The sequence below is a fragment of the Pongo pygmaeus genome, chromosome 2 (genome assembly GCF_028885625.2).
Source record: "Pongo pygmaeus isolate AG05252 chromosome 2, NHGRI_mPonPyg2-v2.0_pri, whole genome shotgun sequence".
In the NCBI taxonomy this organism is placed as follows: domain Eukaryota; kingdom Metazoa; phylum Chordata; class Mammalia; order Primates; family Hominidae; genus Pongo; species Pongo pygmaeus.
In genome coordinates this window covers 141,233,756-141,254,970 of record NC_085930.1, presented here as the reverse complement: position 1 = coordinate 141,254,970, position 21,215 = coordinate 141,233,756, and the positions used below count along the sequence as shown (strand labels likewise).

General features: G+C 42.4%; 1 protein-coding gene across 4 annotated transcripts in view; it reads left to right on the top strand.

The window, feature by feature from the left end:
• Positions 1-4,786, top strand: part of ACAD11 (acyl-CoA dehydrogenase family member 11) — a 108,921-nt gene extending 104,135 nt beyond the window's left edge. For all 4 annotated transcript variants that reach the window (XM_054482350.2, XM_054482351.2, XM_054482353.2 and 1 more), the window contains 3 exons: positions 1,806-1,922; positions 3,085-3,194; positions 3,942-4,786. In XM_054482350.2, coding sequence (XP_054338325.1) covers positions 1,806-1,922; positions 3,085-3,194; positions 3,942-4,056 — 342 coding nt within the window. In that variant the 3' untranslated portion in view covers positions 4,057-4,786. The remainder of the gene's footprint in view (positions 1-1,805; positions 1,923-3,084; positions 3,195-3,941) is intronic.
• The last annotated feature ends 16,429 nt before the right edge of the window (positions 4,787-21,215 follow it).

Genomic DNA, 21,215 nt, shown 5'->3' with positions numbered 1-21,215 from the left:
CATAGATAGGCAAAAGAGTGTCCCTTGATCTAAACCACACACCTCACACAAAATTTTAATTCTAAATGGATCATAGATCTAAATGTAAAAGGTAAAACTGTAAACTTCTAGAAGAAAACATAGTGGAAAAATCATTTTCTGGGATTAGGTAAAATGTTCCTAAACATGCACCAAAAGCAAGGCTCATAAAAGAATTGACAAATTGCTCATATGGCAAATGACTAGTGTCCTGAATATATGAAGGACTCTCTAAATCAAATAGTAAGAAAACAACCCAATTAAAAAATGGACAAAAGACTTTGACATGTCACCAAAGAGGTATAGAGATGGCAAATCAGTACATTGAAGGGGATCAACATCAGTAGCCATTACAGAAATGCAAATTAAAACCATGATATCTCTGCACACTGTTAAAATGACTAAAATAAAATATGATACTAAGTGCTGATGGTTTGAGGAGCAACTGGAACTCTCATACCCTGCTAGTAGGAATGCAAAATATGCAACCACTCTAGAAAACTGTCAGCTTCTTAATAAACATTTACCACTGACCCAATAATTCTACTCTTGCTATCTGCTTTAAAAAATGAAAACATGTCCACACGAAAACCCATATACAAATGCACAGAAGCTCTATGAATAATCTTGCGATGGCTCACGCCTGTAATCCCAGCACTTTGGGAGGCCGAGGCAGGCAGATCACAAGGTCAGGAGTTCAAGACCAGCCTGGCCAATATGGTGAAACCCTGTCTCTACTAAAAAATACAAAAATTAGCCAGGCATGGTGATGGGCGCCTGTAGTCCCAGCTACTCAGAGGCTGAGGCAGGAGAATCACTTGAACCCAGAAGGTGGAGGTTGCAGTGATCTAAGATCGCACCACTGCACTCTAGCCTGGGCGACAGAGCCAGTCTGTCTCAAAAAATAAATAAAATTTAAAAACTGGCAACAACTGAAATGTCCTTCAACAGGCAAATGGATAAACCAACTGATACACACTTACAATGGAATAGCAATAAAAAGGAATGAACAGTCAATACACAGAACAATTTGGATAAAATTCAAAGGCATTAAACTGAATGAAAGAAAAGTTAGTCTCAAAACAATACATGCTATGTGATTCTATTTACATGACATTCTGGAAAAGGCAAAACTATAGTAATGGAGAACCTATCAACGGTTGCCAGAAGTTAGGAGTGAGAGGAGGCTGTGACTAAAAAGGGGCAGCACCAGGGAGTTCTGTGGGAGATGGAACTGTTCTGTGTTCTTGACTGTGGTTATTCCAATCTATACATGTATTATAATTCAACTGTATACTAAAGAAAAGGTCATTTTTAATAAATTACAATAACACAGCAAATTGCTGCTGAACTGTCCCCACACTGAAATTGTGCTGAGAATTTTCTAGTTTACCTGTAAGCAGCTTCACTACCATACATTTAGCCAAGTTTCCATGACAGCAGGCAATTAGCATTCGGGAGGGGCTTTGAGTGGTTTGGCAGTAAGGCAGTTGCTCAGTTCGGCCATCTTTACCTTAGACATTAAGATATCCAAAATAAATGATTTTTTGGGGAAAATAAAATGTCTTTCTAAAATATTTCAATTTTAACTGTAAGCATTCCACAAGTATGTGGTTAGGCTGGTGTATATCAAATGAATTAACTCTTCCATTTAAAAATACATAGAGTAAAGCTTGTGAACAATCTCTGGCTTAGTGTTTTCACCAAACTATAAGACTGTGTTACACGTGGACATCAGATACCAGCTTAGCCCCTCCTTCCTTTTGCTGCCTTTTGCTCCCCTATAGGAGGTTGTGGCTCACTGGATTGCTGAAAGCCGCATTGCCATTGAGAAGATCCGCTTGTTGACTCTGAAAGCCGCTCACAGCATGGACACTCTGGGCAGTGCTGGCGCTAAGAAAGAGGTGAGGCTACCTTCTCCCCTCAGACCACCAACTGCTGAGCCTTCTCCAGTTCTCTCCACCTGTTGGACATTTCAGTTTTCTAGGCATCTTGATGGCACTCAGAATATTGGAAGCCCCCATGTGATTTTGGGTTATAAATTATAAATGCCTGTCACTTGCTAGTCTCCTAGCAAGTGCTTTAGGGAATGATTTTCAGGAGGGAGAATATCTTCAGCATTCTTAAGATACAGCAACAAGGAATGGGGGAAATCATAGGCTTTACACAGCCCTGGAACTGCACTCACTCTGCCACTTTCTTCTAGCCTTGTGATCACGGGCAAAGTACTTAACCTTTCTGCCTAAGGCCTAGGGTTCTTGCGAAGAGTAACCAAGATGATGTACATAGAATGTGCAGCAGCCACGTACAGTGGCTCTCGCCTGTAATCCCAGCTACTTGGGAGGTGGAGGTGGGAGAATTGTTTGAGGCCAGGGATTCGAGACCAGCCTGGGCAACGTAGTGAGACCCTGTCTCTTAAAAAAAAAAAAATTAGCCGACATGGTAACTTGTGCCTGTAGTCCCAGGGAGGCTGAGGCAGGAGGATTGCTTGAGCCCAGGATTCTGAGGCAGCACTAGTGAGCTATGATCATGCGTGGGAATAGCCACTCCACTCTATTCTGGGTGACAGAGTGAGAGCCTGTCTCAAATAACAAAACAAAAAATGCACAGCATGATACTGCTACATAGTAAATGTTTCATGAAAGACACCTCTCATCCTCTGCTTTCTTATGCTTCTGGTTTATATGAAATAAAGACATAATCATTTAATTCTAAAAGCCTATAAAACTGCTAAAAGAAAACTGATTAATGGCGCAAAGACCCTTGGACTATTTTTATGATCCCTAAGGTGATGAGTGTGATTTATCAGCTGCCTGAAATCCTTTTGGAAACAAGGCAAGTTAGAAATAAATGGATAAAATGTGATTTGGAAGAGGCGTCTCTTTCCAGAGGGTCTGTATTGACTGAAATGTGGCATTGCAGCAGGATCTCTTTGTTGGCTTTTGTTAAAGATCCTGTTTTAGTGGTGATTTGGATGTGGGAAAGTTCCCTTGTTTCATTTCCCAGTTTTGCCACATTGTGTATAGTCTAAGAAAGAAGCGTTCTTTTCATATTTTGCTTATATAGATTGCAATGATCAAAGTGGCTGCCCCACGGGCTGTCAGCAAAATCGTTGACTGGGCCATCCAGGTGTGCGGAGGTGCTGGTGTTTCCCAGGATTACCCTCTGGCTAACATGTGAGTAGATGTCATTTAAGAATCATCTACGTTTGATAGGCATGGAGGTAAAAAATCTATAGGTGCCTTGACATTAATTGCTTACGTTTATTTTCAGTGTAATTGAAGGCTAAATGAAGTGATATACATTAATATAGAGCTCAACACCAAGAAATAGTTGCTCTTATTATTACAATAATCATTTCATTCCATTATATTAATTTTTACACTGAGGGGACCCACTGAGGATTCCTGGGCTATAGATACAGCATGGGGTTTCGCTGAATTTGTAGCAGGACATGTCAGTGACTATCTAATATCTAGATCCTGATTACTGGGAGGCAGAAAGGAACATTCTCCATTCCCCATCTGTCCATCTCCACACATAATTACAGTGTCACCTTCTCTATCACACTGGAGACAGAGTCTCATCCTTCATCAATTTTTAACCTTAAGAAAGAACTAAATATATAGTATCATACCAGTCACTGCCTGTTCTAAGTTCTAGCAACATGTAGTAAACTGTAGCAAACCAAGAATGAGATTAACTCCACTGTACTTGGGCATTTAACTTTCCCAAGTTGGAAACTTTAAGATGGCATTGCAGAAGCCGTTTAGCTTATTTTCCCGGTACTCTTTTTCTTACCCTGACCTTGGTGGAATTTAAGAATTAATATAGTCTTGGTTTACAATCAGAGTGACTGATGTCGAAGTATCATGTTCCTCTTCCATAACTCCCTGTGCTCCCTGATTCTTTTTCTTTTTCAGGTATGCTATAACCCGAGTTTTGCGTTTAGCAGATGGACCTGACGAAGTTCATCTTTCAGCAATCGCAACAATGGAGCTGCGGGACCAAGCCAAAAGGCTGACAGCCAAGATATAAGGAGAGTGGCACTGCCACATCCCACTGGCAGAAACTCTTCTTTATACAAACTTCATTGGCTCCAACATCTGAATCTCATATTTTTGTAGCAGTTTGAGCACAGGGTTAATTATTCATTTGTGGTAAAGATTATAGCATCTATTTTGATCAGTGGGTTTTATTATTTCAAGGGTCACACAGGGTTAAGTTCAATAAGAAATGCTGTAGCTGTTGTCATTCAATCTAGTGCCTCCTTGAGGCCAGGAGTTCAGGACCAGCCTGGGCAACATAGCGAGACCCCCATTGCTACAAAAAATTTAAAAATGAGCTAAGTGTGGTGGCACATGCTTGTAGTCCTAGCTACTTGGCAGGCTGAGGCAGGAGGATTGCTTGAGTCTAGGAGTTTGAGGTTACAGTGAGCTGTGATCGTGACATGGCCTCCAGCCTGGGTGACTGAGTGAGACTCTGTTTCTAAAAATAAAAACAAATAAAAAATAAATTTCTTCTTGGGGTGGGGTGGAGGCGGGGAGCAAGAATTTGACCTGGCTCTGATCCCTGGTGTGTTGTGTGGGCCTCTTTAACATTTGCCACTGAGCCTTAACCTCACTGTACTTCACTTTACATGCATTGGTGTTAATATTTTAATCTTAGAAGACCCTGACCCACTGAGGGTTTGTTGTGAGAATCACTGAAGCCATGTAGAAGCACCTTGAAATCTGTAAAACCACAATAAAGTACTTTATAAAAGGTATCCTTATTTGAAGTGGATAAATCTTGTAACTCGAACTATTTAACCTTATAATTAATTTTAAAAGTTGTGATTTAGAAGACAGGATTGTTTTTGAACATAGGAATTAAAGGCTATTTCTGGTCCTTACAATTTTGTAATTTGTTTCTCTGTCTGAGGAAAGCTGGCTGGATTGGTTGCTGATTTGTTTTAGTTAACCTATTGTCATGTATCTGGCCATCCCTAAGGCAAGTCACTCCATATGATCTATACTTACCTCTCTCCCTTCCCTGAATTTAGTCAGACAAAATTATATTAAAAAGAACACCAAGGATTGTTTTGAAAAGGAAAAAAGTCTCCAAAGGATAAAGTGAGAAGATCAATTTCAGAATCAGGGCCCCAGTCCTGGTGAGAGAATGGACCAACGGTAAACTCCTCAGCATTGTGGCCATTTCTAGGGTTCTGTCTCCTTAGGCTGTCACTGGGAGTCACTAGGCAGCCATTCATCTGGGACAGTCTGCCAGGTTTGCCATGTGCTTGAAACCACATGGTTTTAAAGAGAGAAACAGCCCTTTCTAATAATCAGACGGCAGGGAGGGAGCGGGGAGGAGAGAGCTCACCAGTCAGGGCTCTACCTATGAAGACCCCTCCAAGATTGCCAAGCAGTCAGCGACAGCCTCGAGGAGGGGCCTTGAGACTGCCTGATAGGGAAGACACCATGAGGTTCCACACAGAAAGGTCATGGTCTTTCTCCAGCAAAACATTTAGGATGCACAGGGGGTAGCTATGATTGTCCAGGGGAGGAGCTAGTTAAGGGTCTCTGGTAATTGACCTTTTTAACTATAAGAACACACAACAGAAAGTTCAGCAGATTATGGAGGACTGATGTCCTCATCAACCTGTGGTTATTGATAAAAGCTTCTTCAGGGTGGGTCCTCATCACCCCAGCTGTTTCCATGCAACTGTGGTTCACTTAGGTGTCATGGGCATGCACACATTTTGTCCAAGGGAAATAAAGTAGGTGAAAAGCAGTTTAGACACTTTAATGGATACATTGGGCAGGGCTTGCCCAAAACTGCTTTTCTCCTTGATCTTGAGTGAAGCTACAATACGGTGTTGGGGAAGTTCAGAAGGCAGGCATTTTTTACTTAGGCTTTCTAAGGGCTTTAAATTCGTAAAATTCCTAAATAAAGGATACAAAGTGCAATGTATTTATGAAAATGTCTGCTATGAAAAATGTCTTATTTCAGTCAAGCCAGGCAGCCCCGCTTGGCTCCTCCCTTTCTCTGACACTAGATGATCCCTCCCCAAGAAGCAGAGGAAAGGGGAGGGGGGAAGACCTCCTGTTGACAGGCTGCTGTTTGTCTGTCACATGTCTTACTCCACCATTTCTTTTGCCTGGATTACTCCAGTAGTCTCTTAACTGGAGTTCTAATCTATTCTCACAGCAGCCAGGATGACCTTCTCAAATGCTGCGGTGGCTTCCATCTCACCTAGAATAAATTCAGAGTCCTTGCTTTGGCTGACGAGGTTCCATCTGATCTTGTCCTCTGACACCTCTCTGATCTCATCCCCCTGGCTCACTCGTTCCAGCACAGCCTTCTGGCTGCTGTTCCAACATGCGAGCACAGCCAGGCCTCTGGGCCGTGGTTCGGACTGTTTTCTCTGCCTGAAAGGATCTACACTGAGGTTTTCCAGATGTCTAGGTCAAAAGGCACATTATTAAAATGTCCTTTCTTGACCATTGCTTGAAACTAGCACCATGGCTGGGCGTGGTGGCTCAGGCCTGTAATCCCACACTTTGGGAGGCCGAGGCAGGTGGATGTCCTGAGCTTAGGAGTTCGAGATCAGCCTGGCCAACATGGTGAAACCCCGTCTCTACTAAAAATACAAAAATTAGCTGGGCATGGTGGTGGACGCCTGTAATCCTAGCTGCTCCAGAGGCTGAGGCAGGAGAACCGCTTGAACCCAGGAGGTGGAGGTTGCAGTGAGCCAAGATTGTACCACTGCACTTCAGCATGGGTGACAGAGCGAGACTCCATCTCAAAAGAAAAGAAAAAAAGAAATTAGCACCACATGCATTGTTATTCTCCACCTGCTTATCTGCCTTTGTTTTCCCACAGCACTTATCACCTGACATATTTCATGTTTATTTGTGGTCTGTCTTCTCAAGTGCAAGGCCCATTTTTCCCTCCTCTGTTCACTTCTCTCACTTTTTTGTGTGTGTACTGGTGTCTCCTTGGCCCCCAGAACCATGCCTTACATCCAGTAGCCACTCACAAAGAAAATGAATGAATGAGTGTGCGTGGATGCTCTCCTGATTCCTGGTTTGCAGCACAGCAAGCGGTGAGTGAGCAAAGCATTCATGTATAGGTCTGCCAACAGAACAGAGCCAAAGCCTGAGCCCCAGCCAGTCAACACAGAGGCTGGACAACAGACCCAGAAGGGGTTATGGGTAGCTGGAGAAAACCTAAGCCTGAGAAAGGACATCAGTGTCCTGGCAGTGGGGGCGCACAGCAGTTTGGGCAAGTCAGTTGATGGAATAGGTGTTCAATGAGTATTTAACAATCCAGGGAAATATGCATTTCATTTTTTTCTCCTGATGTCTAATCTAGTCTAATCAGCTGGAGGGCTGTGATCAGCTCTAGATACAGAAGGAAGTCAGGATGCCTAAAAGAAACAAAACCACTTCTGGTGATTGTTGAAATTTTCCAATTTTCCAAAGAAGCAGGATTCTGGGAAGTGTCTTCCCTTAATTCAAGACAAAGAGCATTTAGGATTTATGATCCTGCTATGATATTTTTATTTCTTTTTCTTTTCAGCACCTCTTTCTCATTGTGGTGATTATGAGTTTATTGTGAAGAAAACCCACGCCCATTCTAGTATGAGAGTGTGGTTACCATAAGCTCTGTGAAACAAGGGTTTCTGCCTTACCTTCACCCCCAACTTATGTGACCAAGTAAAGTGTAACAATTTATCCTGAAGAGGCACATCACTCTTAGGACACCCTAAATAAGTACAGGTGAAATGGAGAGCAGTTGCGTGGATAGAATCTCCAAAAGGTATTTTCCCCAGACTTCCTTCATCTGATGGCTAATCACCTCGATGAGGAGCCTTTCGTTTCATTTTTTTAAGTGGGTGCAGACAACCCCTCCCTCCACCACTCTTATCTCTCTGACTTCAGTTTCTACTGCTCTGTTTCCTTACTCTCTCCACGCAACACATTGGCCTTCTGCTGTTCCTCCAATATCCCAGATATATTCCTACTTCAGGGTCTTTGCACTTGCCTTTCTGTTTGCCTAGAAAACTCTCCCCCCACTGCATGTCCTCAAGGCTTGCTCCTTTCCTGCAAATGTAACCTCCCAGGGATTCCTTCTGTAACCACCCCATCTAAATTTCTATACCCTCCCAACACACACACACACACACACACACACACACACATACACACTTTTTCCCTGCTTTGGTTTTCTTAGAACTTTTCATCGTGTGACATACTATGTATTTTTCTCTTTTCTTTTGCATATTATCTCTTCCTCTCCCCCTGCTAGAAAGTATGTTTTAGCAGAGAAGGGTTATTGTCTGTTTTGCTCACTGCCACATCCCTAGAAGGTGGAGCAATGCCTGGAGCAAGCACAATAGGTCCTCAATAAATATTTGTTGAATGCATGAATGCATGCCAGCTGCAGAAGGCAGGGAACACAGGATGTTTGATTAACCTCCATGTGAGAAGTGTAGTAGCATAGGCTCATGTTCCCTCACTTGCCATGCAGACATTTAAAAAGAAAACTTAGGGCCGGGTGCGGTGGCTCATGCCTGTAATCCCAGCACTATGGGAGGCCGAAGCGGGTGGATCACCTGAGGTCAGGAGTTTGAGACCAGCCTGGCCAACACGGCGAAACCCCTGTCTCTACTAAAAATACAAAAATTAGCCAGTGTAGTGGCGGGCGCCTATAGTCCCAGCTACTCGGGAGGATGAGGCAGGAGAATCACTTGAACCCAGGAGGCGGAGGTTGCAGTGAGCCGAGATTGCACCACTGCACTCTAGCCTGGGCGACAGAGTGAGACTCTGTCTCAAAAAACCAAAAAACTTAAAGCAGTGGTTCTTACCCTGGCTGAGCATCAGAATCACCTGAGCAGCTTGCTATAGATACAGCTGCCTCAGCCCAGCCGTGGTGATTATTTAGTAATAACAAGGTTCACCTGGGCTTCTAGTGAATTGATGGTCGGGGGGAGCCTCGTTTCCTGACAAATCTTGATTATGTCAGCGTTCTTGGCTGCAAACACTAGGAAAAGACTGGCTAATGTGAGCAAAAAGAAATCTGTTGCATTAGTGTGGGAAGGGAAGACTAAGGAAGTCTGGAATATCCCGCCAAGACACAGGCAGAGAAGGAAGCAGGTCTTTGCAGCTGGGACCAGAGCAGCCTGACCTGGCCGATGGGAGAGACACCCCTGCATTGGTGACCTCCATCTGACCTTGTCCTCCAGATCTCTCTGCCCTTGCCTTGCTTTGGCCCTGAGGTGCAAGTGGTTGACAAAGCTCAGTCTGCAGGCCTGCCCTCTGTGCTGTCCAGGAAGAGGAGAGCTCTTCCAGTGCTACCAATAGAAATATAAGGTATGTATGTAATTTAAAATTTTACAGTGCCACATTAAAAAAACATGAAATTAATTTTATTTAACCTAATATATCCAAATATTATCATTTCTACATGTAATCAATATAGGAAAAATTATCAGTAAGCCATTTTACACTTTTGCCCCAAAATCCCAATATATTTTATATTTATAGCACATTTCAACTTGGAAGCTAAAGTGTCAGTGGAAATACTTGATCTGCCAAAAGTTAACTGTATATAAGTAAGCTTCATAAAATGTATAGTTAAAAAAGTAGGTTCACATGCCCAACTTGTTCTAAACATATTTCACAGTTTTCAAAAAACTAAACTCAGTTTTTAAATTTAAATAATTCATTTAAAGTTAAATAAAAAATTCAGGGCCAGGTGCAGTGGCTCATGCCTATAATCCCATCACTTTGGGAGGCCGAGGTGGGCGGATCACCTGAGCCTAGGAATTTGAGACCAGCCTGGGCAACATGGCCAAACCCCATCTCTACAAAAAATACAAAAATTAGCCGGGCGTGGTTGTGCACGCCTATAGTCCCAGCTACTCAGGAGGCTGCAGTGGGAGCATCACCTGAGCCCAGGTGGCAGAGGTTGCAGTGAGCCGAGATAGTGCCACTGCACTCTAGCCTGGGTGACAGAGCCAGACCTTTTCTCAAAATAAATAATTTTTTTAAAAAAATTCAATCACATTAGCCTGATTTCAGTGCTCCGTAGTCATGTGTGGCTAGTGGCTATTGTATTGGGCCACTCAGCTCTAGCCCCTTGGTCCTCACAGTTTCAGAGGTCACCCTCTCACCAAACTCACACTCCGTGGGGAGAAAAAGACTTGGGACATTATTAGAAATAGAGATGGATGCTGAGCAGCCCCAAACAATTGACCACTATGATAATTAAGGGAGCATAGTGTGAAACCCAAATACCTGAGACAAGTCTCAGTCAATTTAGAAAGTTGGTTTTTTTTGTTTGTTTTTTTTTTGTCAAGGTTAAGGACATGCCTGTGACACAGCCTCAGGAGGTCCTGATGACATGTGCCCAAGGTGGTTGGGGCACAGTTTGGTTTTATACATTTTAGGGGGACATGAGATATCAATCAATATATGTAAGATGTACATTGGTTCAGTCCAGAAAGGGGACAACTTGAAGCGGGGCGGGGGCTTCCAGGTTATAAATAGATAAGAAACAAACAGTTGCATTCTTTTGAGTTTCTGGTTAGCCTTTCCAAAGTAAGCAATCAGATATGCACTTATCTCAATGAGCAGAGGGATGACTTTGAATTCTGTCTGTCTTTGTCCACAAGGAATTTTCCTGTGGACAAATTGTGAGGGAGGTACATAGCTTTTTTGTCTTAGTAGCTATCTTTTTAAGGAATAGAATGGGAAGCAGGTTTGCACCAAGCAAAAGTCTCAACTTGACTTTCCCGTTTGGCTTGGTGATTTGGGGGTCCCAAAATTTATTTTCCATTCACAATAGTGATTTTATATATCTTGTTTGGTGAAGGAAAAAGTTGACTGTAGTCCATCTCCTGTATTTAAGGAAAGAAAAAACCTAGCATGAAAAGGAATTGCTAAGTGTTTCTAGTTTACCAACAATCCTGTGATATTGTAATCCCAGCTACTCGGGAGGCTGAGGCAGGAGAATCGTTTGAACCCAGGAGGCGGAGGTTGCAGTGAGCCAAGATCGTGCCACTGCACTCCAGCCTGGCAACAGAGTGAGACTCCATCTAAAAATAAATAATAAAAATAAAGATAATCTGAGGGAAAATTGTTATTTGTGCAGGGTGGTTAGGTTTTCTGACTGCCAAAAAAGGTTGGCTCCAATATATAGCAATGCATAGGAATTGAAGTGTATGTGAACTCAAATCTCTTAAGATTACACAGTTGATTTATGAGCCAAAGACTCTTCCCAGCTCAGTGGGGTTCAGAATGATCTTGTTGTGAGAAATGGAGAAAACATTTTTTATAAAATTCAAAACTGTACTGGGCACAATGGCTCACAGCTGTAATCCCAGCACTTCAGGAAGCTGACACAGGCAGATCGCTCGAGCCCAAGAGTTCAAGACCAGCCTGTGCAACATGGTGAACCCCCGTAGCTGCTAAAAACACAAAAAATTAGCCAGTTGTGGTGACACATGCCTGTAGTCCCACCTACTCAGGAGGCTGTGGTGGGAGGATCACCTGAGCCTTGGAAGTCGAGGCTGCAGTGAGCCACATGTGATCACATCACTGCACTCCAGCCTGGGCAAAAAGAGTGAGATCCTGGGCAAAAAAAGTGAGATCCTGTCTACAAAAAAAGAAGAAATTCAAAATGGTAATCATTATTCTTTTCCAAGCTAGCCTCTGGAAAATTGTTCAGAATACAGTTTTTGGCTTCAGGGGAAATGGTCCTGAAAGGGCTTACTTGCTGCATTTCATTCAGTTTAGACCATCATAATTCCCATCTCTGTCCACAAAATGCCAAACAAACTTTCTATTATTAAGGAACTCAGCCATGATGTAAGGCTGGAGGGATAGCCTGCTCATCAGATGTGGATGGCCCCTGTGTGGAAGAGTAACCTCCCCTTCTTGAGAGAAGCAAATGAGCTCCTTTCACAGCCTGCTGTCACATGTGGTCATGGCTACTGGTTCTCAGGCTGATCAACACAGATCTGTTGACCTTGGCAGTTTACCTCCTCCATTGGTTGAGGTCAGATTCTAAATTCTAAATCCAGTTGAAACCTTTCTGCAAGAGGTCTTCTTCCAGCCCTCTAAGACAGCTGGACTAATTTAATCTTAAAGGAATAAATAATTTAACAGGCAAATCTATAATATGTTGTGATATTCGCATGCTAAGGGAAATTTTCTTTATTCTATTTTTAACCTTTATTTTGCTGGCAAAGTTTGAGACAAACAAACAAAAAAACATCTAGAAGATAAGAAATGAGGAAGTAATGGCCACTCACAGCGTAATATTTTCCCAGATGTGGAGCACATAGGCTGAGGGGTTTAAAATACTTCCTTCCTGTTCAGTGGTGTCTTTGCTCTCCAAACACTTCAGGGTGTATCAAATCAAAAGGATTTCTTATTTATATCTAGTTGAAGCAACACAACACTAGATCAATTTGACTTGAAAGAACACCAGATTAATTTTAGAGGAGACAGAGAACACACGCAATTCTGAACAATTCAAGGAGTCCTTACGGATGCCTGTGGAGGATGCACATCTGACAAGGCCCCTAGTGTCCTTGTCCTAAGGAGGTAGATAGTTCATTCAACTGACAACTTACTTAATCTAATAACCCCACCCTTTCCTACTAGATAGGGCAGGATTTTTGTCAACCACAAAACCTTGAGAAAATAAGCTGGTTTTTACATAGAAAACAAAAGAGAAACATTGGCAAATTCTGTTTTATTTAAGAGCCATTGCCACTGAGGACAGTGTGCAAGATAAGTCTGAAGCAACTTCAACAAAAGAGCCTAGAAGCAAGAAGTAGGAAAATACAATAGGTGGCATTTCTCTTTATTTGGGAACTCCAGTCCCACAGCCCCAAATGGCTGAGAAGCTAGCCTTCTGGAAATATTTTGAGGTCAGGGAAGACTGGCCTGAAACTGAAATTACTCATTGTAATTTTGGAAACCAGCCCACACAGCACAGACTCAGACACAACCTGTGGCTTTCTTAATGTCAATTGGTAAAGGTTACTGTTTCCTGTTAATGGAGAGATGATGCCAGACAAAGAAGGGGCCAGATCACAAAGGGCCTCACAATCCAAGACGAGGCATTGGACTCGGTCCTAAGAGCAGTGGAATCACTGATGGGCAGTAGAAATACTACTCCATGAAGAAGGGGTTGGATTCAGCCTATATCAGAAGCAGAAAGACCAGTCAGGATCCTGTTGCATTGACCCATGGAAGACATGTTAGAGGCCCACACGACAGTAGGTATACCAGACGTAGATTGTTAGAGATATTGAAGATGTAGAAGTAACAGAATACAATAAATTAGAAGTAGTGTGGTAAGAGAGATGTGAGAGTCAAGTACAATGCTCATAGCACTGGCATGGGAATAGTGCAGAATTTTTCTTGGCCCCTTTATTGAACTTGTGACAAGGGTGAACATTTACTCCGCCCACCATGCTCAACCCCTTGCAGGAGGGAGCATGTGAGTGAGCAAGTGCAGGACCTGACTGGCCACTCCGGGTGCTGACCCAGGAACAAGCTCTGGGTGGGGCCCACAGCCAGACCAGGTACAAGTGAGTGAGTGCAGGACCCAGCTGGCCACTCCAGACAGCAGCAGGAGAAAGCTCCGTGCAGCGGTGCCCAGGTTGTGGGGGGCTGCCTGCGACCTTGAGACCCCAGAGTGGGTGTTACAATGCTCCTTTAGTTCTGCTGTCCATGGACGGCCATGTATTAACAGCCCAGTTGGCCCCTTGCCTCCTTGCATGGGGTGGCTGCCCCCCACCGGCAAGGGCAAAGTTGACTCTAGTCCATCTCATGTATTAAAGAAAAAAAAAAAATTCAAACCTAGCATGAAAAGGAATTGCTAAGAGCTTCTAGTTTACCAAAGATCCTGTAATATAGATATTCCTAAAGATCATTTGAAGGAAAATTGGTATTTGTGCAAGGTGTTTAGGTTTTCTGACTGCCAAAAAAGGTTGTCTCCAATGCATAGCAATACATAGGAATTGAAGTGTATGTGAATTCAAATCTCTTAAGATAACATAGTTGATTTATGAGCCAAAGACTCTTCCCAATTCAGTGGGATTCAGAATGAACTTGTCATGGGAAACGGAGAAAACATTTTTTATAAAATTCAAAACTGGGCTGGGTGCAGTGGCTCACACCTGTAATCCCAGCACTTTAGGAGGCTGAGGCAGGCAGATCACTTGAGCCTAGGAGTTCAAGACCAGCCTGGGCAACATGGTGAAACCCTATATCTACTAAAAATATAAAAAATTAGCCAGTTGTGGTGGCACATATCTGTAGTCCCAGCTACTCAGGAGGCTGCAGTGGGAGGATCACCTGAGCCTGGGAAGTCAAGGCAGCAGTGAGCTGTGATCACATCACTGCACTCCAGCCTAGGTGACAGGAGTGAGATCCTGCCTCAGAAAAAAAAAAAAAAAAAAAAAAAAAAAAAAAAAATTCAAACTGGTAATCATTATTCTTTCCCAAGCTACCCTCTGGAAAATTGTTCATAATAAGGTTTTTGGCTTCAGGGGAAATGGTCCCAGAAGGGCTTACTTGCTGCATTTCATTCAGTTTAGTCCATTATAACTCCCATCTCTGTCCACAAAAAGGTCAAACGAACTTTCTGCTGTTAAGGAACTCAGCCATGATGTAAGGCTGGAGGGATGGCCTGCTCATCAGATGTGGATGATCCCTGTGTGGAAAAGTAAGCTCCCCTTCTCCAGAGGAGCAAATGAACTCCTTCACAGCCTGCTTACGTGTGTGGTCATGGCTGCTGGTTCTCAGGCTGATCAACATAAACCTGTTGACCTTGGCAGTCTACTTCCTCCACTGGTGTGACAGCCTTTTTGTGGGTTGCTGCTGTTGGCGGGTCCCAAGCTCTTGTCCAGTGTCCAAGAAGAATGAAGTTGCATGAACACTAGAAGGATGGTGAAGGCAGAAAATTTTATTAAGAGAGATGGAAATGGCTCTCAGCAGAGAGGGGGAGCTGAAGAGGAGGGGATGGGATGGGCAGATAGTCTTCCCCTGAAATCCAGCATCTCTTCCCCAAAGTCTGGCCAGCTCTTCTCTGAAGTCAGGCTGTCTCTCTGATGTCGAGCTGCCTCACTAAAATCGAGCCACCTCTCTCTCCTCTACCAACTGAGTCTGGGGTCTTTATAGGCACAGGATGGAGGTGAGGCAGGCCATAGGTAGTTTTGGAAAAGGCAACATTCAATTGGTTAAAAAAAATTGTTTGTGAATTTTTTTTTTTAACCAATTGAATGTTGCCTTTTTTTCTATTATATTTACCACACATTGTTTGCATTGCATGTACAAAAGCTGCTAATTTTTGTTTCAGTTTTACTGATTTTTAATTTCTCCTTAATTTTTTTTTATAGTTTAGTTTTTATTTTTAATCAAAGGTATATATTTCAGCGTTCAACCATCAAATTACTGTCCAAAGCTAGTTATGAAAATCATCAGTGGTTCTTCCTCTCACCATCCCAACATGCTAATTTCTCATTCCCATAAGCAACTACTTAAAAACATTTAGTATAGCTGGGCGCCTATAGTCCTGTCAGAGGCATCCCAACCAGAGTGACTCTATTTTGAATAAAGGCAGGATAAAGCAAGACCTGCTGCATTACATTCCCAGGAAGTTAGGCACTCTTAATCACAAGATGTTTATGGTTGAGGAAACAAGTTAGTGGAAAAAGGCATTCTTAGTTTAAAAAATAGGGTTTCCTCTAAAGATAATAGTACACTCATAAATTCTTGCCAAGATCAGAAGTTACACAAGAGAATAACCATACTAACAGCCTGTCACAAGGCTTTATAATAAACTGCACTATAGGCCTAATATTCCTATATAAGCAAGCATTCTTGTTTAAATCCATTTATACCTAGTGTTCCATTATTGGAACACTAAGCATGCGAGAGTTATTTATATCCTACTGCTCAAGGTCATCGCCAAGGTCTGATTGCAAAAATTCAAAAAATTGCAACCTGAGGCATAAATGGGTTCAGGCAGGGGCATTCTTCCTCTTGCTTTCTGAGGACACCCTACTCTGTAATAGAGTAGTTTCTACTAAACTATTTTAACTTTACTATGTGACTGGCCCTGAATTCTTTGCCATGCAAGATCTGAGAACCCACTCTTGGGCCCTGGGACAAAACCCCTTTTCTGGTAACAGTCCCAGCTACTCTGGAGGCTGAGGTGGAAGAATTGCTTGAGCCCCGTCTGCGTAACAGAATGAGACCCCGCCTCAAAATTAAATAAATAAACAAAACAATTTAAGCTAACTGATAAGCATGGAGATCTACTTCCATGTCTTGAAATAATAGTTATAATACTCTCACCTCTTAATGGTTTATTTTACTTAAACCTTCAGGTAGAGGACGAATATAGTGAACACCTGTATATCCTTATCTAGATTCACACTTGCTTTCTCTCTCCTTCTGTTTCTGAACTGAGAGTTAGCTGCAGATAGTATGTCACCTGACAACAATGACATGAGAATTTGACCTTGATGAAACATTACTGTCATATGTAGTCTAGTCATCTATTGATTTCTCAGTTTAGAAGATGTGCTATGATTATTTTGTTGCCCAGCTATTCCAAACTCTTCTCCCAGATACATCAATCTCCTTTCTCTCAATATGTTCAAATACATATATTGCCTATCAATTTCATCTTCTTAAAGAATTTGTTCCCAGAGCCTCTAACCTGTTCAAGTCTGGATGGGTAGTTGTCTAAGTTAGCTGCAACCTGTTGTCTTAATTCAAAATGTCTTTTCAATATCATTTGAAGAATTCCACCATTCTTTTGAAGAAAACCAAAATGTTTCACCCCAAATATACTTCTTTGACATACCCTGTAAAGTCTGTTTTTTTGTTTGTTTGTTTAGACCAAGTCTTGCCTGTTGCCCAGGCTGGAGTAGAATGGCATGATCATAGCTCGAACTGCAGCCTCAAACTGGAGGCTCAAGTGATCCTCCACTTCAGCTTCCCGAGTAGCTGGGACCACAGGTACACGTTAATAAATTTGCATGCTTTTTCTCCTATTCATCTGCCTTATGTCAGCTGATTTTCAGTGAACCTTCAGAGGGTGACAGGCAAGTTTACGTCTTGGCCCCCACACTTTTTTGGGTACCCCGTGCTTTAGTACAGAACATCTTTCTGGAGCTTCTTACAAAAGAATTAATGGGAGGTAAATTTGAGACCTTGTATTCTTAATTCTGTCCCCTCAATCAGTAGTTTCACTGGATATAGAATCCTGGGTTGAGATTTTGAAGGCATCACTCCCTTGTTTTCTTTCAGTGTTATTGAGCAATCCAGTGCTATTCTTATTCTTGTTCCTTTCTAAGAAAGGTTCCCTCTTCTCCTGCCACACCCTGGAGGGTTATAGGATCTTTTTGTTTTCATATGGTAAAATTTCACAATTATGTGCATTTGTAAGGGTTGATTTTCATCTATTGGGCTGGCACTCAGTGGTGTTGGTGTTACTGGAAAGAGATCCTGATCCAGACCCCAAGAGACGGTTCTTGGATCTCACACAAGAAATAATTCAGCATAAGTCCATAAAGTGAAAGCTAGTTTATTAGAGAAGAAACAAAAGAATGGCTGCTCCATAGACAGAGTAGCCCTGAGGGCTGCTGGTTGGCTATTTTTTTTTTTTTTTTTTTTTTTGAGACGTAGTCTTGCTCTGTGGCCCAGGCTGGAGTGCAGTGGCGTGATCTTGGCTCACTGCAACCTCTACCGCCCGGGTTCAAGTGATGCTCCTGCCTTAGCCTCCTGAGTAGCTGGGATTACAGGTGCACACCACCACGTCCAACTAATTTTTGTTTGTATTTTTAGTAGAGACGGGGTTTGCCATCTTGGCCAGGCTGGTCTTGAACTCCTGACCTTGTGATCCACCCACTTCAGCCTCCCAAAGTACTGGGATTACAGGAATGAGCCACCGTGCCTGGCCAGCTGTTTTTATGGTTATTTCTTGATCATATGCTAAACAAGGGGTGGATTATTCATGAGTTTTCCAGAAAATTCCCTTTTTATACAATATAGGGTAACTTCTGGATGTTGCCATGGTATTTGTAAACTGTCATGGTGCTGGTGGGAATGATTTGTCATGCTAATATATTATAGTGTATAATGAGCAGTGAGGACCACCAGAGGTACTTTCATTGCCATCTTGGTTTTGGTGGGTTTTGGCGGCTTCTTTACTACATCCTGTTTATTAGCAGAGTCTTTATGACCTGTATCTGTGATACCAGTCCTGTTGTCCTCCTGTCTTATCCTGTGCCTGAGAATGCCTAACCTCCCGGGGATGCAGCCCAGCAGGTCTCAGCCTTATATTACCCAGCCCCTATTCAAGGTGGAGTCACTCTGGTTCAAACACCTCTGACATTGGGACTCATAAAACAAACCCCAAAATGAAGGCCTCAGAAGCAGCCTCAGAACCAGAATTTTTTCTGACCTTCTCCTACCCTCCTGTCGCTCAGTTCCATTCTCTCCCAAGGCTAGCCACAGAAACTAGAATCTCTCTTCCCCAAGGTGGGTCAGAAACCAGAACCTCTTTTCCCCAAAGCCAGCCATAAAACCTAAAGTTATTACCCTTTCCTTCCACCTTTCTACGTAAAAACTGGCCACAAAGAAATGATCTGACTTACCTTGCTGGACTATAGCTCAGAGGACCCCTATTCCAGAGAAAGACCCGCCCCATACCCAGGAGGAAGGACTGCATGCTCGGATAGGCCAAGAAGAGTCTAAACAGACCTTGCTGGGTTTCCCCATGCAGTCCCTTAGCATTAGATCTTACCCTTTTGTCCAATCATAAACACAGCCAATCAAAGTATGGCTGTCAATATTTTGTTAAACTTAAGCATCAAAGTGAACAATTTCCCCAGGATCTTTGGGCTTTCATTTTGAAGGTTCCTGTGTATACTCATTAAATAAATTTGTATGCCTTTTCTCTCATTATTCTGCATTTTGCAAGTTGCTTTTTCAGCAGACCTTTCAGAAGGAGAAGTTCCCTTGGCCTCTTCAGTAGCATAGTCTTCCTTACTGGGAAAGTGCTTGAATTTTTTATTTTGTTCTCAGCCCCTTTTCAAAACTAGTATTTCTTTTGGGATCTAAATTTTTTGGACAATGGGCTCCCTGAACTGGGTCTCTTTTGTCTACTTTTCCATCTTCCTCTGCTTCTTAACAAGATTTCCTCAACTTTCTCTGTCAATGTCTTCTATTGTTTTTCTTCTATTTTTATTAAAAAATTTTTAAGACCTGATTTTCTGTGGAAAAAACTTTTTTTCAAAGTGGCATCCTGTTTTGTAGATGCAATGCTTATCTCTGAGGGTATGGTTATACAGCTTTCTTTTCCAATGCTTTCTTCTTCCTAGTGTCCTCCAAAATTTCCTTTTTTTCTTCCTGTTTTGGCCTCTTTTGTGCTTCTACTGTCATACCTGGAGGCATACACCTGTCAGCATTCACACTAAGGGCTGCCTTCAAAGGCTCTCCACAATGCTGAGTTGCTTTAGGCAAGTCCCTGCCACAGGAAGGGTGTGGTATCATCCAGCTGTTGTATCAGTTGATAAAGTTTTCTGCTCCAAACTCTAGATTTGCTTACTCTGAATTCACCTTGATCATTTTGGGGCTGACAAGATTGTCCTCAGGTCAGCTCTTACATTTAAAGCTGGGAAAAATGTTCCACTTCCTGCCTTGGAATGCTGGGAAACCTGATACATACATACGAAAGGCTATTTTGAGTGATGTAAAATACTAAAATGTGAGATTGGGATTTGAGCTTAAGTAACTGAAATGACTTTCCTGAACTTATGCATAGCTAAATATTTGTAGAATTACTTCCATATGACCTTTCCTTTTGAAGACAAATGACTCATTCTTTCATTGACTCAAGCCACATCTTCGTAAACTTTTCCCTGAAATAGAGACTGAGGGCATGAGGTTCCTCTTTTCCGGCTCACAGACATTGGTTAGGAGCCAGGGAGTGAGGCCAATGTTCTTTGTAGACCTTAGGTTTTTTTTATCTACTGCCATTGGACAATAGCTGAAAACTCTTCATACATAACTGCATAACTTATAAACCATATTCCTTTTCAATGTTAAAAAATGTAAGCACGAACATTCTTATTTCTGTAAATAACAGAGTTTTCACGAACAGCTCTGGGCCTTTCTCTTCTCTTACAAAGTTATTTCCCTAAATTGGGGATTTGTAAAAATGATGGAAATGTACAGATCTTCTTTCATAAGCTTGATGGCAAAACAAACGTTTTAAACTGGCCACCCTATTTCCTGTATTCATGGGGCCCTGGAACCCACAGTAGCCTCGCCCACCTTTTATTCCCTAAGTTTGGAAATTAGTGGTCAATAATCCAGATGTGAAGTTCTTTGCTTTAAATGCTAAATAACAAACAACACATGTAGTAACAACTAGTAATGGGAAAGCATTGATGACCAGGAGAGATGCCTGAAGTTTCCACTACAATAGAGGAGTTAAATAATTTATTTCACAGAAAATCATCTGTGGGAAACAATAATTCTGAGAAGTGATCTAGTTCTGAGGTTTTTAACTGGGGTGAGAATGGGACTGAGTTTTCGGATATTTTTAAAATATGCGCTTTTGGGCATTTTTGCATAAAGGGTTTATACGTATTTCAACAGATTCTTAACACCAAAGTAAGATTTCCTGACCAGATCAGGCATTTTATAGACGAAATTAACGCCCAATGTCAGAAACCTAAGCAGGGCAGAATCTGCCTGACAAGCGTGTTCTTCCTTGACACAACATCACCAAGCCCAGCTCCTCATTCCTAGACACTCCTGTCTACAAGGTTGACACCCTATTAGGTGTTTACATCTATTATTCCTGATCTCCCGAACATCCCCACAAGGGAGACATTAATGACCCCCACTTATTGGTGACAGCTCCAAGGTCACTTGGTGAAGGCCAGAACCACAGCCCAGGTGGCCCCAACTCGGTCCACACCAGCTCCAGGATGCCTTACTTCCATTCTCCTGCCCTAATTTAAACAGACTGGGTGACATGAGATAATGAGTTAAACACTGAATTCAACCAAAATCCACACAAACATTTGGGGTTAATATGAGGATGGAATCAATATCTTGGGCATCCAGCAGTGATTCTGATTTAGAATCAACACCTTGGGCATCCAG